This window comes from Glandiceps talaboti, chromosome 9 (assembly GCF_964340395.1).
Source record: "Glandiceps talaboti chromosome 9, keGlaTala1.1, whole genome shotgun sequence".
In the NCBI taxonomy this organism is placed as follows: domain Eukaryota; kingdom Metazoa; phylum Hemichordata; class Enteropneusta; family Spengelidae; genus Glandiceps; species Glandiceps talaboti.
The window spans coordinates 24,396,375-24,416,374 of record NC_135557.1 but is presented as its reverse complement, the minus strand read 5'-3'; the positions used below and the strand labels follow the sequence as shown (position 1 = coordinate 24,416,374).

At 34.0% G+C, this 20,000-nt stretch overlaps 2 protein-coding genes across 2 annotated transcripts in view; one reads left to right on the top strand and one right to left on the bottom strand.

The window, feature by feature from the left end:
* The window catches only part of LOC144440015 (asparagine--tRNA ligase, cytoplasmic-like), a 10,162-nt gene extending 2,502 nt beyond the window's left edge, over positions 1-7,660 (top strand). Inside the window, exons 2-20 of the mRNA XM_078129242.1 lie at positions 67-161; positions 359-424; positions 597-683; positions 1,012-1,092; positions 1,400-1,481; positions 1,666-1,736; positions 2,101-2,187; positions 2,797-2,883; positions 3,131-3,187; positions 3,439-3,479; positions 3,644-3,680; positions 4,157-4,234; positions 4,683-4,804; positions 5,318-5,453; positions 5,638-5,751; positions 5,992-6,039; positions 6,537-6,620; positions 6,949-7,080; positions 7,529-7,660. Of these exons, the coding sequence (XP_077985368.1) occupies positions 67-161; positions 359-424; positions 597-683; positions 1,012-1,092; positions 1,400-1,481; positions 1,666-1,736; positions 2,101-2,187; positions 2,797-2,883; positions 3,131-3,187; positions 3,439-3,479; positions 3,644-3,680; positions 4,157-4,234; positions 4,683-4,804; positions 5,318-5,453; positions 5,638-5,751; positions 5,992-6,039; positions 6,537-6,620; positions 6,949-7,080; positions 7,529-7,660 (1,637 nt within the window). The remainder of the gene's footprint in view (positions 1-66; positions 162-358; positions 425-596; positions 684-1,011; positions 1,093-1,399; positions 1,482-1,665; positions 1,737-2,100; positions 2,188-2,796; positions 2,884-3,130; positions 3,188-3,438; positions 3,480-3,643; positions 3,681-4,156; positions 4,235-4,682; positions 4,805-5,317; positions 5,454-5,637; positions 5,752-5,991; positions 6,040-6,536; positions 6,621-6,948; positions 7,081-7,528) is intronic.
* A 3,278-nt stretch (positions 7,661-10,938) lies between these two features.
* LOC144440014 (L-asparaginase-like) lies at positions 10,939-16,262 on the bottom strand. The gene is made up of 7 exons (XM_078129241.1): positions 16,192-16,262; positions 15,376-15,613; positions 14,038-14,121; positions 13,599-13,731; positions 13,273-13,379; positions 11,902-12,087; positions 10,939-11,106 (listed from the first exon to the last, which is right to left on the bottom strand). Exons 1-7 carry the CDS (start codon positions 16,260-16,262, stop codon positions 10,939-10,941), a joined length of 987 nt encoding a protein of 328 aa, XP_077985367.1.
* Between the last annotated feature and the right edge of the window lie 3,738 nt (positions 16,263-20,000).

Below are 20,000 nucleotides of genomic sequence, written 5' to 3'. Positions count from 1 at the left end.
GCAGCGTGTGATAAACTTAGTCACTTTGATTCTCTTTATTATATACATATCAATTACCTTTAACAGTGGCTGACAGCCCTCCTATATACACATCATTAAAAAAGGGTGATGATGAAACTGGTGATGGAAGCGACAAGGCACCCTTCAAAACGGCTAGGAAGGTAAAATATTCAAATAATTCATTTACTTTGATATTTTACCAAGGGGTAACAATTTAATGTTTAAATTTGCATTTTAGTGGGAAAAATGAAGTTGGTCTTCGATAATGATCATCAGAAAATGTAATATATTCTGATTCCTTATTCCTAATAATAGTTGGATGAATATTTGCTTGTTTTTGATGTTTTCCTTTTTGTAGGCAATAGAATTCTATGGAAAGGAACCTTTGCCAATTATATATGTCGATGGTAAAGATGATGAAAAGGTAATATGAGAAAACAAGATCGTTAAACTTGGCTAGAAATTATTTAAATTTTATTTGAATTTTACTGCAGCTGGTTATGTGCTTGAGTAGTGTTTTTTTTGAATTATAAAGAGGGCTACATCTCCCCCTCCCTCTACGTAATGATGAAATAAAAAGCACTTATTCTTTACAGGAATGGGACGAATTGTCCTTAAACCAGAAAAAAAAGTTGCTTAAACAATGGAAATTTGACGTAAAGAAAGCTGATGATGTTGATAAGGTAAGGGATACGCGTTTGTTATGCACTAAATCATTCCGTTAACCACAGTCATAGTTTCTGAAAAAGAGAAACATGAAGATACAGAAACAACTTATAACACGTACACATTTAGAATAAACTTGGATCGAAAAGTGACTTCAAATTACCTAAACCAACAACACAATAGGTATCTATGAAAGTCAAGAAAACAAATGCCAGTTATTTAATCCATAACATTGCACAATGATACCTGAAAACATAACATTATTTATAAAGACACCAAATACAGGAGATCCTAATTATTTACACGTAATTGCTGCCTATATATTTGTTGAAACCCTTTTCACAGGGCGGAGAAGTTGTACAAAGAAAGAAAGCAGACACTGTGAAAACAGTCGAATTGAAGGCGCCCGAGCTGCCTTTCAAGACGGTAAGTATGATATAATTGCACACCCAACACCCTCAATTATGTTTCAAATCCAAATTTAACTACCATTTGCGAAATGTAAAAAAGATTTATTTGTGTGGGTTCAGCTAAAAACCTCAATCTGTCTGTCTGTCTGTCTGTCTGTCTGTCTGTCTGTCTGTCTGTCTGTCTGTCTCTCTCTCTCTCTCTCTCTCTCTCTCTCTCTCTCTCTCTCTCTCTCTCTCTCTCTCTCTCTCTCTCTCTCTCTCTCTCTCTCTCTCTCTCTCTCTCTCTCTCTGCTGCAGTAAATGTGCTATTTCTTTCTTGACAGATTAAACTTAAGGAAGTGGAAAATCTCCACGAAGGAGTCAGAGTCAAAGTTCAGGGATGGGTTAACAATTTACGTCGTCAAGGTAATAACAAAGTATATAAACCCTTTATATGTTCAATTTGAAATATGATCATAGTTTTAATCTATGTCCTTTTTTTTCTATTGTATCACAAACACCTTTAATATTCACGCTGTCGTCACTTAATGAAACAAAATATGTCCCAATTAGACTATTTTTTCCATGACCTTGTTATCGTTATTTCTAGGCACAGATATCTATTTTGTTATTTTACGTGATGGAACCGGTTTTCTACAGTGCGTTTTTACAAAGGAACTGGTAAGTTGTGTGGACGAGCAATAGCTACTATCCTCCAACATATTAACTACAGTAAAACGTTTTAAATCAAACTTTGTAGCTAATAATATACTTAATTATTTAGTTATTTTATTCACTGTACTAGATAAATACATATGAATAAACACACAAAAGGCAATGGCACCGCTTACATAAGTTGGACACATTTCAATAAAAGACAATTATACATGCACACACACACACACACACACACACACACACACACACACACACATATGTAGGCATTCTCTTTACAGTACCTTCACTCCTAATGATTCGCATCACTGACAACGTGATCGTTATGGCAATTACATACAACATTAACATATAACTCTTCTAAATATAGTGCCACACAAGCGACGCATTGATTCTATCTGAGGAAAGCACGATTTCAGTGATAGGAAACATACAGAAGGTGCCAGAAGGGAAAACAGTGAGTGAATTAAAGTATCTCCGTAGTGACTTTACAACTTACAAGTTTACATATAGCATTCTGAAACACGATAGTTCCCTTTTAATGAGAATTAGATTAATGTATGTATGTATGTATGTATGTATGTATGTATGTATGTATGTATGTATGTATGTATGTATGTATGTATGTGTGTGTGTATGTATGTATGTATGTATGTATGTATGTATGTATGTATGTATGTATGTATGTATGGCTATGTATGTATGTATGTATGTATGTATGTATGTATGTATGTATGTATGTATGTATGTATGTATGTGTGTATGTATGTATGTATGTATGTATGTATGTATGTATGTATGTATGTATGTATGTATGTATGTATGGCTATGTATGTATGTATGTATGTATGTATGTATGTATGTATGTATGTATGTATGTATGTATGTATGTATGTATGTATGTATGTATGTGTGTGTGTGTGTGTGTGTGTGTGTATGTATGTATGTATGTATGTATGTATGTATGTATGTATGTATGTATGTATGTATGTATGTGAGAGTTTAGATGTTTTCAGACAAAAATTGACATGTGATTCTAAAAATCATGGTTTCATTGAATATCTAGGCTCCAGGAGGCCGTGAACTTGTTGCTGACTTTTGGGAAGCTATTCAAATAGCTCCGGCTGGGGGTATCGATCCTGAAGTGAATGAGGTAAATGTCCTTTAATTTTTCGTTGCAAGTGTTTTTCGTAGAAGTAGATTCAAGTGTATCAGTACAGTAAATATGTTTACAAGAAGCATAATTTATAGTTTACATATAACAAAGTAAATCTTAGTTGAGAAATGTAAATGTCATTTTTCCTGTCTTGATGCTACTTTTTATGGCTGTTTATTGATAACAGAATATGCACGCATACTATATCTTATCTTAAGCAATACTTCTTAATTTTGTGCATTAGAACTCTGATGTAGACCTGCAGTTGGATAAGAGGCATTTGATGTTAAGGAGAAAGGAGGTAGGCATACTTTTCACTTTGTCTGTGTCGCTACCCATTCCGAAAAAAACATACTTACCTATATCTTAACATGTTCATGTAATCAAAACAACAAAAAGGATGTAATAATGCAGTGACCACTGAAAATGAAGGGCATCACAAGGATTCTACAGAACATTTGATAAACATACGTTAGTCTAGCACACTTCTAGCCTTGAATGTATATCCATCAATTTAGGTAAATTTTAACACCTTCTCCACTTTTCTTCCAGATTGCTAACATTATGAAGATAAAATCTACTGTTACGCAATGGTAATATATGTTAAAAAATATTCTCAGAATTTTCTGAAATTAATATTTATTCAGAATACGATCGTGGAGGATTAAACAGCTACTCTTCTTTCTTGACGTAGTAATTATTTCCTTTCTAGATTTAAGTCTAATACCATTTTTGTGACAGCAGTGTTCTCCTTCAGTTTCAGAGACCACTATTTTGCCAACAATTATCATGAGGTAAGTACATCATATGTGTTTATAATATATCCTATCAACCGGCTAAATATACTGTTTATGGATAATAAATAAATAAATAAATAAATAAATAAATAAATAAATAAATAAATAAATAAATAGATAACTAAATAAATAAATAAATATATATATATATATATATATATATATATATATATTATATATATATATATATATATATATCTGTGTGTATCTGTGTTTGTTTGTTTGTTTGTCTGTCTGTCTGTCTGTCTGTCTGTCGGTCTGTCTCTGTCTGTCTATCTGTCTGTCTGTCTGTCTGTCTGTCTGTCTGTCTGTCTGTCTGTCTGGCTGTCTGGCTGTCTGTCTGTGTTTTTCTGTCTGTCTGTCTGTCTGTCTGTCTGTCTGTCTGTCTGTCTGACCGTCTGACTGTGTGTCTGTTTATATAATAGCTAAACCATTCAGTAGACCACTTAACCGCATTTTGCCTTCCCATGCAGATTTTCCCACCTACCTTTGTACAAACCCAGGTGGAGGGTGGTGCGACATTGTTTAAACTGGACTACTTTGGGGAAACGGTAAGACTTCTTTGTTCTATTTGTTAGTAAGATACATTTCATATGAAAAGGTTACAACTAACTTTTTTTTTTCATGAAACCCTTAACCATAGAACAAATCTGTGTTGTTCTTTACTTTTGTCACCCGTATACATAATACGAACAATGCAATACAAAGGGACATTTTATTTCGGTAAGATTGAACTGGATTTCACAACATGTCACTATAACTTTATATACAACTTACTTAAATATTTCATTATTATACTTACAAGGGTGATGTAGAAAATATCATAGCTATTCTAATAGTTCGATTGAATCGCCTACGATTCAAGTATTGTAACCATTTGAACATAAGGTTACTACGACCCATTTCTATCTTTGATCAATCTTTAAAAGTACACATTTATCCATTGCCTATAGCTTGGTTATGTGTACGCTAACCAGATGATGATTTCAATTATTGCAGGCCTTTCTTACACAGTCCTCGCAGCTCTATCTGGAAACTGCACTTCCTTCTTTGGGCGATGTATTTTGCATTGCTCAATCTTACAGGGCTGAGAAATCAAGGACAAGGAGACATTTGTCTGAGTAAGCTCACATTTTCATTTAGTGAGAGACATGAATATTTCGATAGCATTCAAATATTTCAGGCAAGACAAAATGGGAGTGGCTTGAGGGGGATGTATCACTACTATTCGACGACGGATAATGGTAAATAAATATGTTTAGGTTTACAGCTATTTCCCGATTGAATGATTGCAAGCATAACTAGTTCAGAAAATACACTATCCAACCTATATATCTCGAGCACTGTGGTTCCAATGACGTCGACAAGCATTAACACGACTTACACGACCATTGTATAAATCCCATATCTCCGTATTGAACCTGACCCGTGCCTATTATCAGCGATACTGCTTTAGGTTTTGATGTATAGAGTACTCACCAAGGTGCGACACGAAAATATTCCTGCCATCTTATTATGAAAAATAAATTGATTGCTACTGGATCATTAGCCGCCATACAAACCATTTTTTGAATGTCTAGAGATGTATTGTTTTGTTTTAATCATTATTTCCTTTCTGTCCCCCTATTGTCCAGGTATGCTCATGTTGAAGCTGAATGTCCATTTATAACCTTCGACGATCTACTAGATAGGATCGAATTCCTTGTATGTGATGTGGTTGATAGAGTGTTAAAATCACCAGTTGTCGATTTAGTGAAGGAGTTGAACCCGGTAAATATAAGACATTTGTTATTTTCACTATTTAGATTGAATGAAGAGCACTTCACCTTAGAGGTAGAAATTAGCGAGAGGAAACGAACAACACCTCTATGTCCTAATATACTCTTAGCCTTGATCCATAAGGTTTCGATGTTTGCTCGGAAATAACAACGTGTATGTTCTTGTGTATTTGCAGAATCTAGAACCCATGAAACGACCATTTCGAAGAATGGACTACACAGAAGCCATCGTATATCTAAAGGAACACAACATAACAAAGGATGACGGAACGTTTTACGAATTCGGCGATGTAAGTTTTTTCATCAATATTGCGTTTTGCTATCCTATGATCGACTTTATTATACATGATATTCTAAAGAATGTAAACGTATACAGCACACCATACGTTTCACCAATTTAGTGAAACGCACGGAATATGGAGTTTATTGGTTATGTTATCCAAATGTCAATTGCCTGTATTAATAAGGAGAAGGGATTTGTTCACATATTATATATAATTTTACCGTTTTCATTGTTTTTCCATTGACAGGATATTCCTGAAGCTCCAGAAAGGAAGATGACAGATCAAATAAATGAGGTTAGTATTCGTATTTTATTATTCTCTAATTTGAATTTGCCATTTATTTTATTTATTATAAGACAAGATCAAAATGAAAATAAAAAGCCTTAGTACTGATCACTCCAGGAATGACACTATCAAATTAAAAGAGTACAATGAAGTAATTATAATACTAAAAGGCGAGAAGATAAAACTCTTAATGAGTGCGCATATTGTTGAAGTTGAAATACAATAGTCAATATGAGTTGAATAATTTGTGGCTATATTTCTACTGATACTTTCAAGTAAGATTTGCGCTGCATCATGGTATAGTGACAGCCAGTGTACGAGCTGATAGGGCAAGAAAAAGCATAGACATGTTGTTTTGTTTAATTTCAATATCTCACCAGATTTAATCACATAATAAATGTATTAAAACAATGGACAGCCATGTTCTGCCAGTGATGCCAATGGTAAATTGTAACTTTGAACGTATACATACTAGTGAACATATTACATCATATTTATTTTCACAGCCCATATTCCTACGTAAGTTTCCTGGACCTATTAAGTCTTTCTACATGGCAAAAGATAAGGAGGACGAAAGAGTAACAGAATCTGTAAGTAAAATTTCTGTACACAGCCAAACACGCAGGTATTCAGACAGGACATTTTATGTGCTCATTCTGTACACGTGGATTTGAATAGCACACTGTTTGTGCAAAGAGGGGAGACTTGGGGTTAAGGATCTAAGTTTAATGAATCTAACATACAACTATACAATAAAATCATACAATTCCATAAATTGCAAGTGACGTAATAATTATATCCGATCTATATTTTACTATTTGTGTACAGACTTTTCCGATATTTGTGTTTTGAACGGGTCGGAACATGTCTGTCCGTTTCAATGCTACTCTTAAAAATAAAATATTCCCATTTCTAAAGGTTGACCTGCTCTTGCCAACTGTGGGAGAAATAGTTGGAGGCTCTATGAGAATTTCTGATGAGCAGGAGTTAATTGACGCATTTACTCGTGAAGGGATAGATACCACGCCTTACTACTGGTATACCGACCAAGTAAGTTAATGTTATTCAAAGCAAAACAAATCTACTCTATAGGCAACGGCCAACGCCGTGTTTAAAGACGAGTTTAAATCAATGTCATGTATCGATAGTTTGACAGATTGTTTGCCTTCAAAATTCAAAAGATCGTCATACATGAATAGGAATCTCTTCTTAGAAATGGTGAATTTCAAATAAAACAGTTACGATAATTAAGTGATAATTTCCATTGCCATCAAAGCATTGTGACGTACACGCTTATGTTATTATTCCTGTCTGTGATTTAATTTAATTTAATTTAATTTAATTTAATTTAATTTAATTTAATTTAATTTAATTTAATTGCAAAGCTTGAGTGTTAAACTTGTTAGGTTTGCCGAACAACTGATAACCTGGGATATCATTTAGGAATCTCAAATTGTAGTAACCGAGGCTAACGGAAAATTTACGTTTTCGTTTACAGAGGAAGTATGGTTCTTGTCCACATGGCGGCTATGGTCTTGGCCTTGAACGCTTCTTAACGTGGTTGTTACATAGACATAACATCAAGGATGTATGTTTCTATCCACGCTTTACTGGCCGCTGCAAGCCATAATTGATAATTCCTTGAAATCATGAAATAATTGAACACCTAAATGTAATAATTCTGAAAAACAGTCTACATATTTAACGACTTTTTAATGACTAATCATTAGTACGATAAATACAGGCTATATCTGGAATCAACCGTCACTACTTTAAACTATTAATTTCAAACCATACTTTAAAAAAACACCCAAAAAACTAACTTTTCTTTTTGGTATATCGGAGATAATTAAAAGTTATTCCCAAATATATTTCCTCGTTTAAGCATTGAAAATACGGGCTCCTTGTTACTACGAGCAGCTATACGAATATTAACAACCCTTTAAAGAAGTATTTTCTGGCTGAATGAAGACAAATGATATAATAATACCAGCTGTCAATTTCAAGAAACAAGCAAAACGTGGTATATTAGTTGGTATAGCATCGCAGTCTTTTAGCATAACAGGTGTAGATGGATTTGCTTGATAAGAAAGTTGTATCTTGTAAAACATATTTAGAGTAGTCACATCCGATAATGCGCAAGCGACATGCAATTTATCTTGTAAAGTTGTCAGTTTAATAGAATATCACTGACACTATTTGTACATGTTGAGATATCTGAAGCTTGAGACATAGTGCTGTATCTGCTACGTAATTACTTTGGAACGTAAATAAAGTTTACCTTTCTGTGGAATAAAATAAACGTGACTGTATTACAAAACATGTTAATAAGTGTTCTGTTTCTCTCGAATGACATTTTCATTTATTCATTCATTCATTCATTCATTCCTTCATTCCTTCATTCCTTCAATCAATCATTCATTCATTCATTCATTCATTCATTCGTCTGTCTGTCTGTCTGTCTGTCTGTCTGTCTGTATGTCTGTCTGTCTGTCTGTCTTTCTGTCTGTTTGTTTGTTTGTTTGTCTGCGTGTGTTCGTTAGTTTGTTTTTGTTTGTTTGGAGAGAGAGAGAGAGAGAGAGAGAGAGAGAGAGAGAGAGAGAGAGAGAGAGAGAGAGAGAGAGAGAGAGAGAGAGAGAGAGAGAGATTGCTGATTAAATTCAACACATTGTTGACGTTGCATGTTTGACTATGAGTCACAGATCAGGAATCTGAATTCCTAAGGTATACCTTATGGTAATTCGTTACGTTGTCAGTTTTACCTTAATAATAAAATTTACAAATGACCACACTTTAGAAATAATTCCTGTCTGTACTTATTTTTCACATCACTCCAACAGTGAAAAATAGCGGCGGCTGAATTGCAAATTCTGATGTGTTTTCGATGGTAACACGGGAATGGCTCTACGTTATTTATGAGATAACTAATTTGGATGTAATCTTATCTTGAAACAGGCTGCAGAAGATAAGCACTTGTGTCGCGTCTGTGTGAGGTTTACTCGACTCTCAAGGTTGAAAGCTGTCTGAATTTTAGTCTAATTTTGCTAGTTGAGGGAATACCATTGAATAATTTTAATCTCAGACTACTAAGAATATTCATTAGTGGTCTGAGTTTAAATCACCGTTGTCTTTGAAAGATGAAACTTTAAACCATCGGTTCCTAATTCGGATTTGTGCATTATATTTGCTATATAGAACATGAGACTCACACCCTATACAACTAATGGTTGAAGTTGCAATTTTGACCATTTGTGAAACTTTATATTAAAAGAGGTGCTTTACTGCAAACAGTTGCTAATGCATAATGACAGTATCGATGGACTGTCTGCCTGTCTGTCTGTTTGTTATCTATTTTCTCTCTATCTTTTATGTAAAATATAATATACATACGCGAAATAGATAAGTGTCAAAATCTTCAATTGTAGTCATATGTTTACGTTTGCTTTGAAACATTTTCACTAACCACAAAGTTGCCTGCCATATACTAGGTTGACGTCACAACCTGACACACCAAGGTATATTGAACCCTTCAAAAGAATTCTTGACAAATGGTGTTCCCTATGTCATTCTTACCACCGGGACAAGTGGCATTTATGTCCATAATCGCCTTTCATGGATGTTTATATTGTAGAATATATCCGTCGAAAACCAACTGTAGACAAGTTGACACGCATGCACCCAAACGCGGTTACGTAGTAATTACATTATGTACGTATACGTATGCACATTTCAAATTAGGTTATCTTCTGCAACACACATATAAACACGCACGCACACATACATACATACATACATACATACATACATACATACATACATACATACATACATAGTACGGATTTAGAACGCGTCCTTCCTCCTGAGAGCTCATGGCACATTAACAATTATTGCCCCTGGCTCAGATCAATGGCAGCACAACGGCCATTATACTTCCTTAAATCCCAGGGAAGCATACAATCCGTTGCAGCCTCTATCCTAGCAGGTCCCCAATTATACAGCTGGTTTGACAGAGGCACGATCATGTTTCAGAAAAAAATGGCAGCAACGGAACCTTAAATCCTGCAGATTCCAAGTGGGTCACGCATACACACACACACACACACACACACACACACACACACACACACACACACACACACACACACATACATACACACACACACACACACACACACATGCATGATTAATGTACATAAATTGAACCAACTGCATTGTATTAGTCAGATTTAAAAATTATATTTGCACATTCCAAGACACTTACGCTGTCAAAGTCAAACAGACTGTATATAATTTGTTTGGAAATTAAAAATACAAATGGTTTAATTGAAGTCACCGTTCGTATCTTATATTACATTGAAAAACATATCAGAACAAGTGCTTATATAAGTATTTCTTTCAGTCACTCTTTTCCATATCTATAGAATGATAAATGATATATTTTGATGTAAATTGTAATGTAAATTGTACAAATTTCTGCCAAACAAGATGTGCTGTAGTGAAACAAATTATATGCAAAACCATGTGCAAACATTATAAGTGTGCTGAACTCTGACTCTGAGTTTCACTAGAAAATTATCCAAAGTTTGATTCCTTGTAACGAATTTCATTACTGGATCATTATTGTAAAATATTTTGTGGTTTTGGAAGATCAAAGTATATATTAACTGTTCAGATAGATGGCACGCTGATTATCTTCGAATACTGATGACCTATAAATCGTATGTAGACTTTTATTTGTCAAAGAGTCTCTAGAGAGATTCACTAACAGCAAATCACAATATTGTCAAGTATTTACTTCATTTAAGTAAATGTGATATCCATAAATATCGTAGAAATTCTTCGTATGACAGAATTTGTTATAATCATAAAAAATGTAAAGCAAACACAGTCTGTTGAAAACAAGAAATTCTATTCATTTCCATCGTTCCTATTCAATTCACCGCAAATATTTGTCTTCATAAGATTCCTCTTCTCTTCGTAATTAAGGTTGGTCTTCCCCAAAACGTACATCAATTTGGTGACCGCGGCTTCTAACGTCATATCATAGCCAGATATTATACCAGTATCTAATAAGGCCTACGTAAACAGGTAAAAACATGGAATTGTTACTTGTTGTTGATAAAAATGACTTTTAATTATATTAAGTAGTATCCATCCGTCCAATTGACATAGCTTGCCTGGGTTACTAATTCGGTATCCAATAAGTGTACACAAATCGTCTATTCGCAGGGTAATGCACCTTGAAAATAACACTTGTCATCGACTTTATCATGAAAAGTCCGTTGACCTTTCAATTCAAAGGCAAGGGTACAGGTAGACTTCGATATATTGAACGATACTATCATGTTTAGTCTGCACCATGACAAGGTAATAATTAAACTTTCAGTCATATTGTTTTCTAAAAGTTGTTTTCCTACAGTTACCATGACCTTTGTATTGTTAACACGACCTACATATGTTTATTTTGATCAACATGTTGGAATTTGTACAGTTTGTCATGTATAAAAAGTATGAGGGTTATGTCAATGTACCCCCTTATCATAATGATAGTTTCTAGAACCATATATATATTCTAGTATGTTTGCGTTGAATATGAGCTGGTTGTTTGCCAGAACTGTGACGCAGCAAGCTAGGCTTGCAGATGATCATAACAAATCATTAAACAATTACATGTACCGCAACATATACTTGGGCTGTTGAAAACGCCAAGTCGAAAACAAATACTACATTGTGTTCAATATATTGAAGAGTTTAGAACGCAAACATCAAGTGTATGTGTACACATTTTGATGGTTGATACCTTGAATTTATGATTCACATGAAGCACGTGGATTGCAACTTTCATTCATGACTATTTAGAAAAATATTTACCTTTCCCGTGGAGTAAGTACATGAAGACGACCCTTTGAGGCACTGAGTACAATTTACAATGAGTATTCCATCTTCAGATGCCTTTTTAATCGTTTCTAACAAGTCTTTTTTGTTATCTGGTGCATTGCCAGTGCCATAACTTAGTAAAACTATGCCTTCTGTTGGAGGTTGTAAGCTTCGACGTATCTGTAGTACAAAAAGATCAAGCGATCGAGTGGATATGTATATAGTCTGAAATGATATACAGAGTAACAGGAGATAATGATGTATTCAACTGGCTCACTTCACTTAACCTGAACTGTGAACACAGACGATCTAGCCTGACTAATAACGGTTAGATAAATTAATGTCTACCAGTCAATTAATCTGGTAAATGCGTTGGTGGGATTGACTACAATATTATTACTAAAAAACTAAACAGTGTATTTAGAGTATTGACTGGTTGTCAACTTGTACAAGTTAGAGTTAAACATGAATGTCGTAAATGAAAGAATGTCGTATCTATTTATCACCAACGTATGTTGCTAAACTCTTTTCTATCGACGCATCTCTAGTAGTTCAGTAAAATATATAAATTCAAAAAAGCTAAATTAGCGACAGTGACGTTGTAACACAACTGCAAAGTTTTTCTTGTTTGTGGTTATCCGGTTGCCTATCCAGCCCTGTTGTTACATTGGTGATAAGGGCCATAATGAGGCTGTTGTTATGGACATGGACGTGGTCTTGTTGCTAGGCATGCATATATTTTAAAAAGATGTATTCACTTACCCACCCATCTCTGTTGTTATGCTTGTAATTTGTTTCATCATTTCACATTTGCTAAGAATGTGGTCAAGGTTGCTAGGGCCAATTTTGTTAGTATGTTGTTGACAACACTACAGGATAACAACGCCAGAAACATCCCTGATATGTTTCAGCCCTGTACCCGTAGTTTTCGAGATATACGTTTTTGACCAAAGTTGGGATTTCTAATTGTTTATCACCCATGGGATCATCATGTCGTGAATTCATGTGGTCTTTGTCGACATCCCCACTAAATTTGCTGAGCTGGCCTAATTTGCATATGGGATCACCATTACATGAACAATTCTTTATCCAATCACCCCTACTGCTCAGTGGAGTTGGCGTTTAAGGTATTTTACTAAAATTGCCAAATCACACACGTGATGTAATCATTTTGCTTTCAACATTTTTAAACTAGACACCACAAGTAATGTCGCCATCAAATACCAAGGCAATCTGTCGGGCGAATTTTGAGTTCAAGTTGTCCACAGACAGATAGGCAGATAGACACCGTACCATGCCCATAGCACTATTGAACTTCATTAGTTCAGTATTGCTAAAAATGCAATAAATAAGACCGAACATTACCTGTTCAGTTGTAATTCCAGGGAACAGCACGATAACGTTGATGTTTGAATTGATATTCGTTTCTATAGTCAAGTCTTTGATTGTAGTCTCATTTGTTTCTTTCAGATCTGAGAAAATAGAGAGCAGAGAGTTTGAAGTAGTATGACTTGTAATTGTTTATAGGCTGTTAATGCTTTGTTCCTGAATACAGCCTGTAAATATACAAAAAAATAAATACTCCTAGACAACAAATGACTCATTAACAAAATAACTAATCTCATAATTTGATGACCTATAACATTAATCTTTTCTGGGCTATTAAATTGAAATAATAATCGCATTCGTACCAATTTTTGGCATTGCATCGCCAAGTGTTAATATCAACGGCTTGTTAGGAGACCGGAATGCATCGAAACCGTCAGCTGAGTATTTTGTACTACGATTTCCGTGGACGAGTTCATTGTTAAAATATATCATTACCTAGGGATAACAAAAATAATCAGACAATCAAATGTTATGGTGTCAGTATGGTCGAAATTGCAATTCTATGAAAATAATTTCAAATCTATGAAAAAAATAACATGTCCTTTAGCTATTCAAAATTATGAACCTGACAAAAACAAGATTTGATGATAATGACGAGTATTATTATTAGTATTATTATTATCATTATTATTATTATTATTATTATTCATTTATAATGTCAAGAATTAGATTCAGAGAACACTTTCTTTAAGAGGGTTGTAAAATGATCAGATTCAGGAAATGTCAACAAAAACGATTTACCTCTGGTTTCCTGTAATGACCAGCAACATAAATCGATCCAAATAAGTTGTTGTATCCATCAGTTGGAGTATTACACAATGGTACCTTAAAAGGTAAAACACGTACCACTTACCAATTATTCATAATAGAAGATGCACAAAAGTTATCAAATCTGATAGAGTTGGGGAAATTTGTATTTCATACTTTTGGAAATCCTAGTTATTTTAATGATTCAGTATCTTCAAACGAACTTGCCATTTTGGTTACTTTGGTATTATGTCGTTCAAATCAGATTTTGTTTGTTCGTTTTATCCAACACAGTTAAAGATAAAATGATATAATATAAAATCAGCAAAAGTCATGTGATTGGATAACAAAGTAACATTGAAAGAGTTGTTTTCACTGTGGTCCCAAAACAAAGTAACGATGTACAATATCAAATTAAAACCACAATACATATCAACGGTATACGTGTATTAACATACAACTAGATACCCTGTAAAACAAATACTCCATGAATTCGCTATTATAAGTCATTCTGAAGATGTAGTTTTATGTTGGTTTTAGATCTGATAATTTAAACTCATATCTCGTATATTACAAAACAACCCATTCCAAAATTTACTTGTGGAATACTGGAATCCTGTTTGAAATGTTTTGGCTCCTCTTGGTATGAAAATTGACGGCATTTCATAATCGAGCATTGTGACTATGACTGCATTATATCGTAAGTATTACCGAAGACACACGTACGAATAATCTAACCATGTACAATCTTTTATGCTTGTGACTTAAGTTAAGATATACAACTTTGTTTTCGAATGGCAAACATACCAGCTCTTCAAAGTGGCATGTACCAGATTTTCATGTGATCTCTTTGATTATCCATTATATGTTCAATTAATATATTTTGTGTATGTTGTAATTATTGCTTTTTGTAAATACTTAATTGTATAAATTAAATATATTCCATATTTTCGCTACTACTATTATAAAATGTATACTTGAAATAGTTTACAAACCAGCAACGCAAGGTTCCAAAACCACTATATAGTCGTCAAATTTTGTGCAGATGAAACATCATATAGAAACTTGTTTGTTGTAAGTGAAAATTGTTCTATTCAAATGATCGCTCAGTTTATGCAATCTCAACATCTTAGGTAAACAATGTCAATGTCGTATAGTTTCATATAATAAGTATGTATGATAGCTATAACTTAGAATGTTGTAGTCCAACATTGTAGGAACATATATTTATGCCCTTACATTCAATTTAAATGTGATGATTGTAAGTGTTGTCTTAGTACATATAACATGTCTAGGCGATTCGATACTGTAAGTATAGACATGTCTCATTACCTGACTCCCCGTCAATATCACAGGCTTTGTAAGATTTTCAAGCATGAACGATAAGGCAGAAGCAGTATAAGCCATTGTGTCTGTTCCATGTAAGACTACAAAAGCGTCGAATGACTCATAATTTTGTTTGATATCTATGGCAATCTTTACCCAGCCATCAACATCCATATTACTGGAGTCAATCAAAGGATCGTAGTCGATAAGTTTATACACAACTCTTCGATTTTTATCAGATATCCTGTTGTAAATAGAGGAATGAGAAATGCATTGTATTATTATATTGAAATCCTTAATGCATCTTGAATTAAATTAATCAATCAACTACAGTTCCACCACAATGACTGTAGTCATCGACTAAAACTATTTGTCTCCCCACAAGATAAATGATTATATCTTTATTATTATATACAAATAATTCAAACTTGACATATCTATACAGGAATTGAGAGGATATGTTTATATGATGCTTATTCTAGGTAAAAAAAACCCCGATATTCCATAATTGAGAGAGGAATAGCCGTTCAGACCATAATGACAAATATCAGTTAATAATCTGATTAAATGCTGATGTATGGCTCGATTGCATTACTTTCCTCTGTTTCATTGTTATATAAGTTCATTTATGTTTGTTTTAGATTCTGTTATTCGGGAACTGAGAGCGCTCACTCCCATGACAACAAATTAGAGAAAAAAAATTAAGCAAGCTAGCCCTATTCACACCTCATATTTTAATCAAATTAGTCACCTGATGTCCGTTTCTGTTTGGTAAATAGGATATTTTTTTTACATTCTTACAATATGAGGGAGCATACTTACGGCATCGCAAATCCATCTTCTAGTATTGACTTCATTTCTTTCTCACATCCCTTGTCAGTTAATGTGGGCATCTTACGAACTGCGTCACGTAGAAAGTTTGATACCGGCGAGTACACTACGTCAAACGGGAAATTTCATACGAATTAAGGGGAATCTCCTAGACACAACATTTACAGTTGTCCGTGATGCCCTTTGTGTCAAGGTTTAATATCATATTCCTTTGATATTCTATCTTTCAGACCCGGTCATTCATAAATTGGTTTATTGTTGACAATCTTTCCGACGTTGGAAGTCTAATTTTCTGTCATTGTTAATATTATTGTTATTGTGTATTTGAAATGAGTTTATTTTCGACATTACCATATATCACATTCCATGCATTACATGTGTTATTTTTTCATTAATATAATAGTCCAGAATATAACACAGGCCTTTCTCATTTATATGTTGTGTGCCAGGGAAAGTGAGATTAGAGACAATTAAATCTTGCCAACGTCTCTAGAGCTACACCACGACCTGTCTCAACAGTCGCAATTCCATCAATGAGACTACTACGCTATCATAAGACACGTACGTATATCTACACTATACTGTACATCCATTCAGTACTGAATCGGACTAATTTGATCGAGGTCAGAAACTTTGACCTCTATCCTCTACGCTTATACTATGGATACTATGTAGTAAGTTATTTGTTATCATACCATCAAAGTGCTGTCTGATTCTAAACCTTTAGAGAGCTGAGTGTCACAATAATAATAAAATCACACACTATATTTGGGATGATCGTGATATCAAATACGAATACATGTCGAATAACCACAATATTATTTATTTTTTGAAGAGGTTGGTTAGTTCTTTATATACGCTTAGAAAACAATAGCACATTGTTGATCAGAGTATGGGAAGAAAGTAGGATATTTGTCATTTGATTATTTAAAAACAAGTTGTATTTCTTAGTTTCGATACTATCTTTATCAAATTCAAACTGCCATAAAGAACAACATTTAGTGGAATTATTTATTCACTACGAAAATAATATAAATTATGTGCTTAGCAAAAAACCGTCTGCCAGCTGTAGTAAGTCAAGTCTGCATCCCTTTGGACCTATTCTAAATAAACTTACTCAGCAAATATTTTTAATAAATTCGTAAACAAGGTGTCAACAAAAAATAAAAAATTAAGAAAGATTAGTCACAACACGAACCCTCCCCCCCAACAAATAAAATGAAAATTCGACAATTAATCACACACCAGTTCAAAGTGGAAAATTAAATGCGTAAATTGGTGTAAGTTTGTGAATGCTTATATTAATGAACTAAATAAAACACCGATTAATGCAAAGTAAGATGAATTTCATGAATTTTCGCTGCTTACCACCATCCTCAGTTTTAGCCATACATAGTGTTCCTCCAGTATTGATTACTAATACTTTACTTCCATGGAAAGGTTTTGAATTTGACATGTTTGTATTGGCAGTGTGTTCTTGTTACAGCTGCTACCAGACTGCACGAAACGAAACAAATGTGTCTGTTTCTGTTTATCGGCACAGAACGAAACAATTTCATCAATCATTAATTATTTAGAATAGTATAGTTGACGTGCCACTGTAAGTCTTCAAATAGGTGTACCATATTTCAAACTCTAATCAGTCTTAATGACTTTTACACTTATCGATCACACTGTTCCATTTATTGAACTTTACCTTCCAACATTGTATTAACTTAAACTGTTGCCTAATCATTATTATTGCAGATAATGTGATTTACCATTGCAATATCAATGGACAAAATATAACCATCAATCCGAATGCATATAATTACCCAGTCGCGATTTGAACTATTTATGTACGTACACGTATGTATGTATGTATGTATGTATGTATGTATGTATGTATGTATGTATGTATGTATGTATGTATGTATGTAGGTAGGTAGGTAGGTAGGTAGGTAGGTATGTACGTACGTACGTACGTACGGACGGACGGACAGACGGACGGACGCATGTACATGTGTGTGTATGTGTATGTGTGTGTGTGTGTGTCACGCTATGCTTTTGTGTGTACAGAAGTTACACGAATTTAATTATTAATTAATATTAAACTTTTATCTATACTGGTGTGCCCTCAATACTCTGCCGATTGAAAGGATTATTTACTTTCAATCGTTGCATATTGTGTCCATTTTGTATCGGGTAAATGACTGAAACATATATACATACATACATACATACATGCATACGTATGTACGTACGTACGTACTACGTACATGCGTGCATGCATGCATACATACATATATACATACATACATACATACATACATACTTACATACATACATACATACATCTCACCTATAAAATGATTGTATATGTGTGTGTATGTGTATATATGTGTGTATGTGTATGTATGTATGTATGTATGTATGTATGTATGTATGTATGTATGTGTATGTGTATGTGTATGTATGTATGTATGTATGTATGTATATATATATATATATATATATATATATATATGTGTGTGTGTGTGTGTGTGTGTGTGTGTGTGTGTGTGTGTATGTGTGTGTGTACACTGTAATTCTATCTTATAGTGACATGAGGGTTACCTGAAAAAATTTACATTAACAGAAAACAATAATATGATAAGACCTCCAGTCAAACGAGTGGGCTTATAAGTCAGCTCAGCAGTAATTTACAAAACAATGGGTAGTCAAACAGCAAAATTCAGTAATTCAAATAATAAATCAACTTAATCTATGTAAACGGCTTTGCCGCTTCAATGTATTTTTCACATTATCCTGAAGTACTAGCTAAGTAGAAGTAATATATATGTAAACCAAAAAAATGCAATGGAAAACAAAAAAATGCAAAGCAAAAAAAAGGAATTAAATGTTCCCTTTTGTATCCCATCCTGGGTAGAACTGTGTACCTGCCTGCCTGTCTATCTGTCAGTCGATCACATGACAACACACGTAAAACCTTCAGATTTTATGTATTGGATGTCTATCATCTGTTAATATAGATTAGCGGTACAAAGCACGGCATTATCCCGAAACCACAGGTGGACACGTATTTGAATATCAAAGATCGACATAAGGTGTCATAATTATCGATTCGATAAAGTTCAATTGCCGATCGAAACCACGTCTTATCTTGCCGATAAAAGAACAATATAATCGCGTACCAGGGAGAAAAATTGCATTAAACAAACACTGTTAAAGCAAAGTAACTGATATGTTATGTCAACATAGTTTGAAATGTTACAGAATTCTATGACGCATTTTAAATTAACAAATATATTTATCCCCTTTATCTTAATATCTATCCCCGGTGTTCTCCCCATCCCCATTCGTTTTAGCTCCGTTACTCTGACTGCCACTCTCATTGTATAGGTGTAGTCAACGAAGCACTTGTTACAAAAAGCTGTTCCTACAAGATTTTGCAGTTGGAGATTTTTGTCAATTCAGTGGGGGGTGGAACACACCATGCATATCAGCTGAATTATGGTATGTCAGGTGCGTGGGTGTAAGGACAGATTGAACTATCTGCAACGTGGGAAATATTAACTAAAACCTGTGTCGACATAGTTTAAAAACTGTTATTTGGGCTTTTTCAATTCAATTGAATGGAACTGTATATGTCTGGCAGTAAGTAGGAGTCTGCTTAACAATGTATTATTGTGTCTCTCTCTTTCTCTGTCTAGTTTCAGCTTAGCATACTTTCTGGTTAACTTTTGATTATTATTTTCCAAGCCAATGAAGGAAATTTTAAACTATCATAATATCACTTGTGCTACCTTTACAATGAAAAA

Coding starts and splice junctions, on each gene's coding strand:
- LOC144440014 (XM_078129241.1), bottom strand. CDS start 16,262: ATGCCCACATTAACTGACAAGGGATGTGAGAAAGAAATGAAGTCAATA. Junction 15,614..16,191: donor GAAGATGGATTTGCGATGCC/GTAAGTATGCTC, acceptor TATTTACAACAG/GATATCTGATAAAAATCGAA. Junction 13,380..13,598: donor CGATGCAATGCCAAAAATTG/GTACGAATGCGA, acceptor CTATTTTCTCAG/ATCTGAAAGAAACAAATGAG.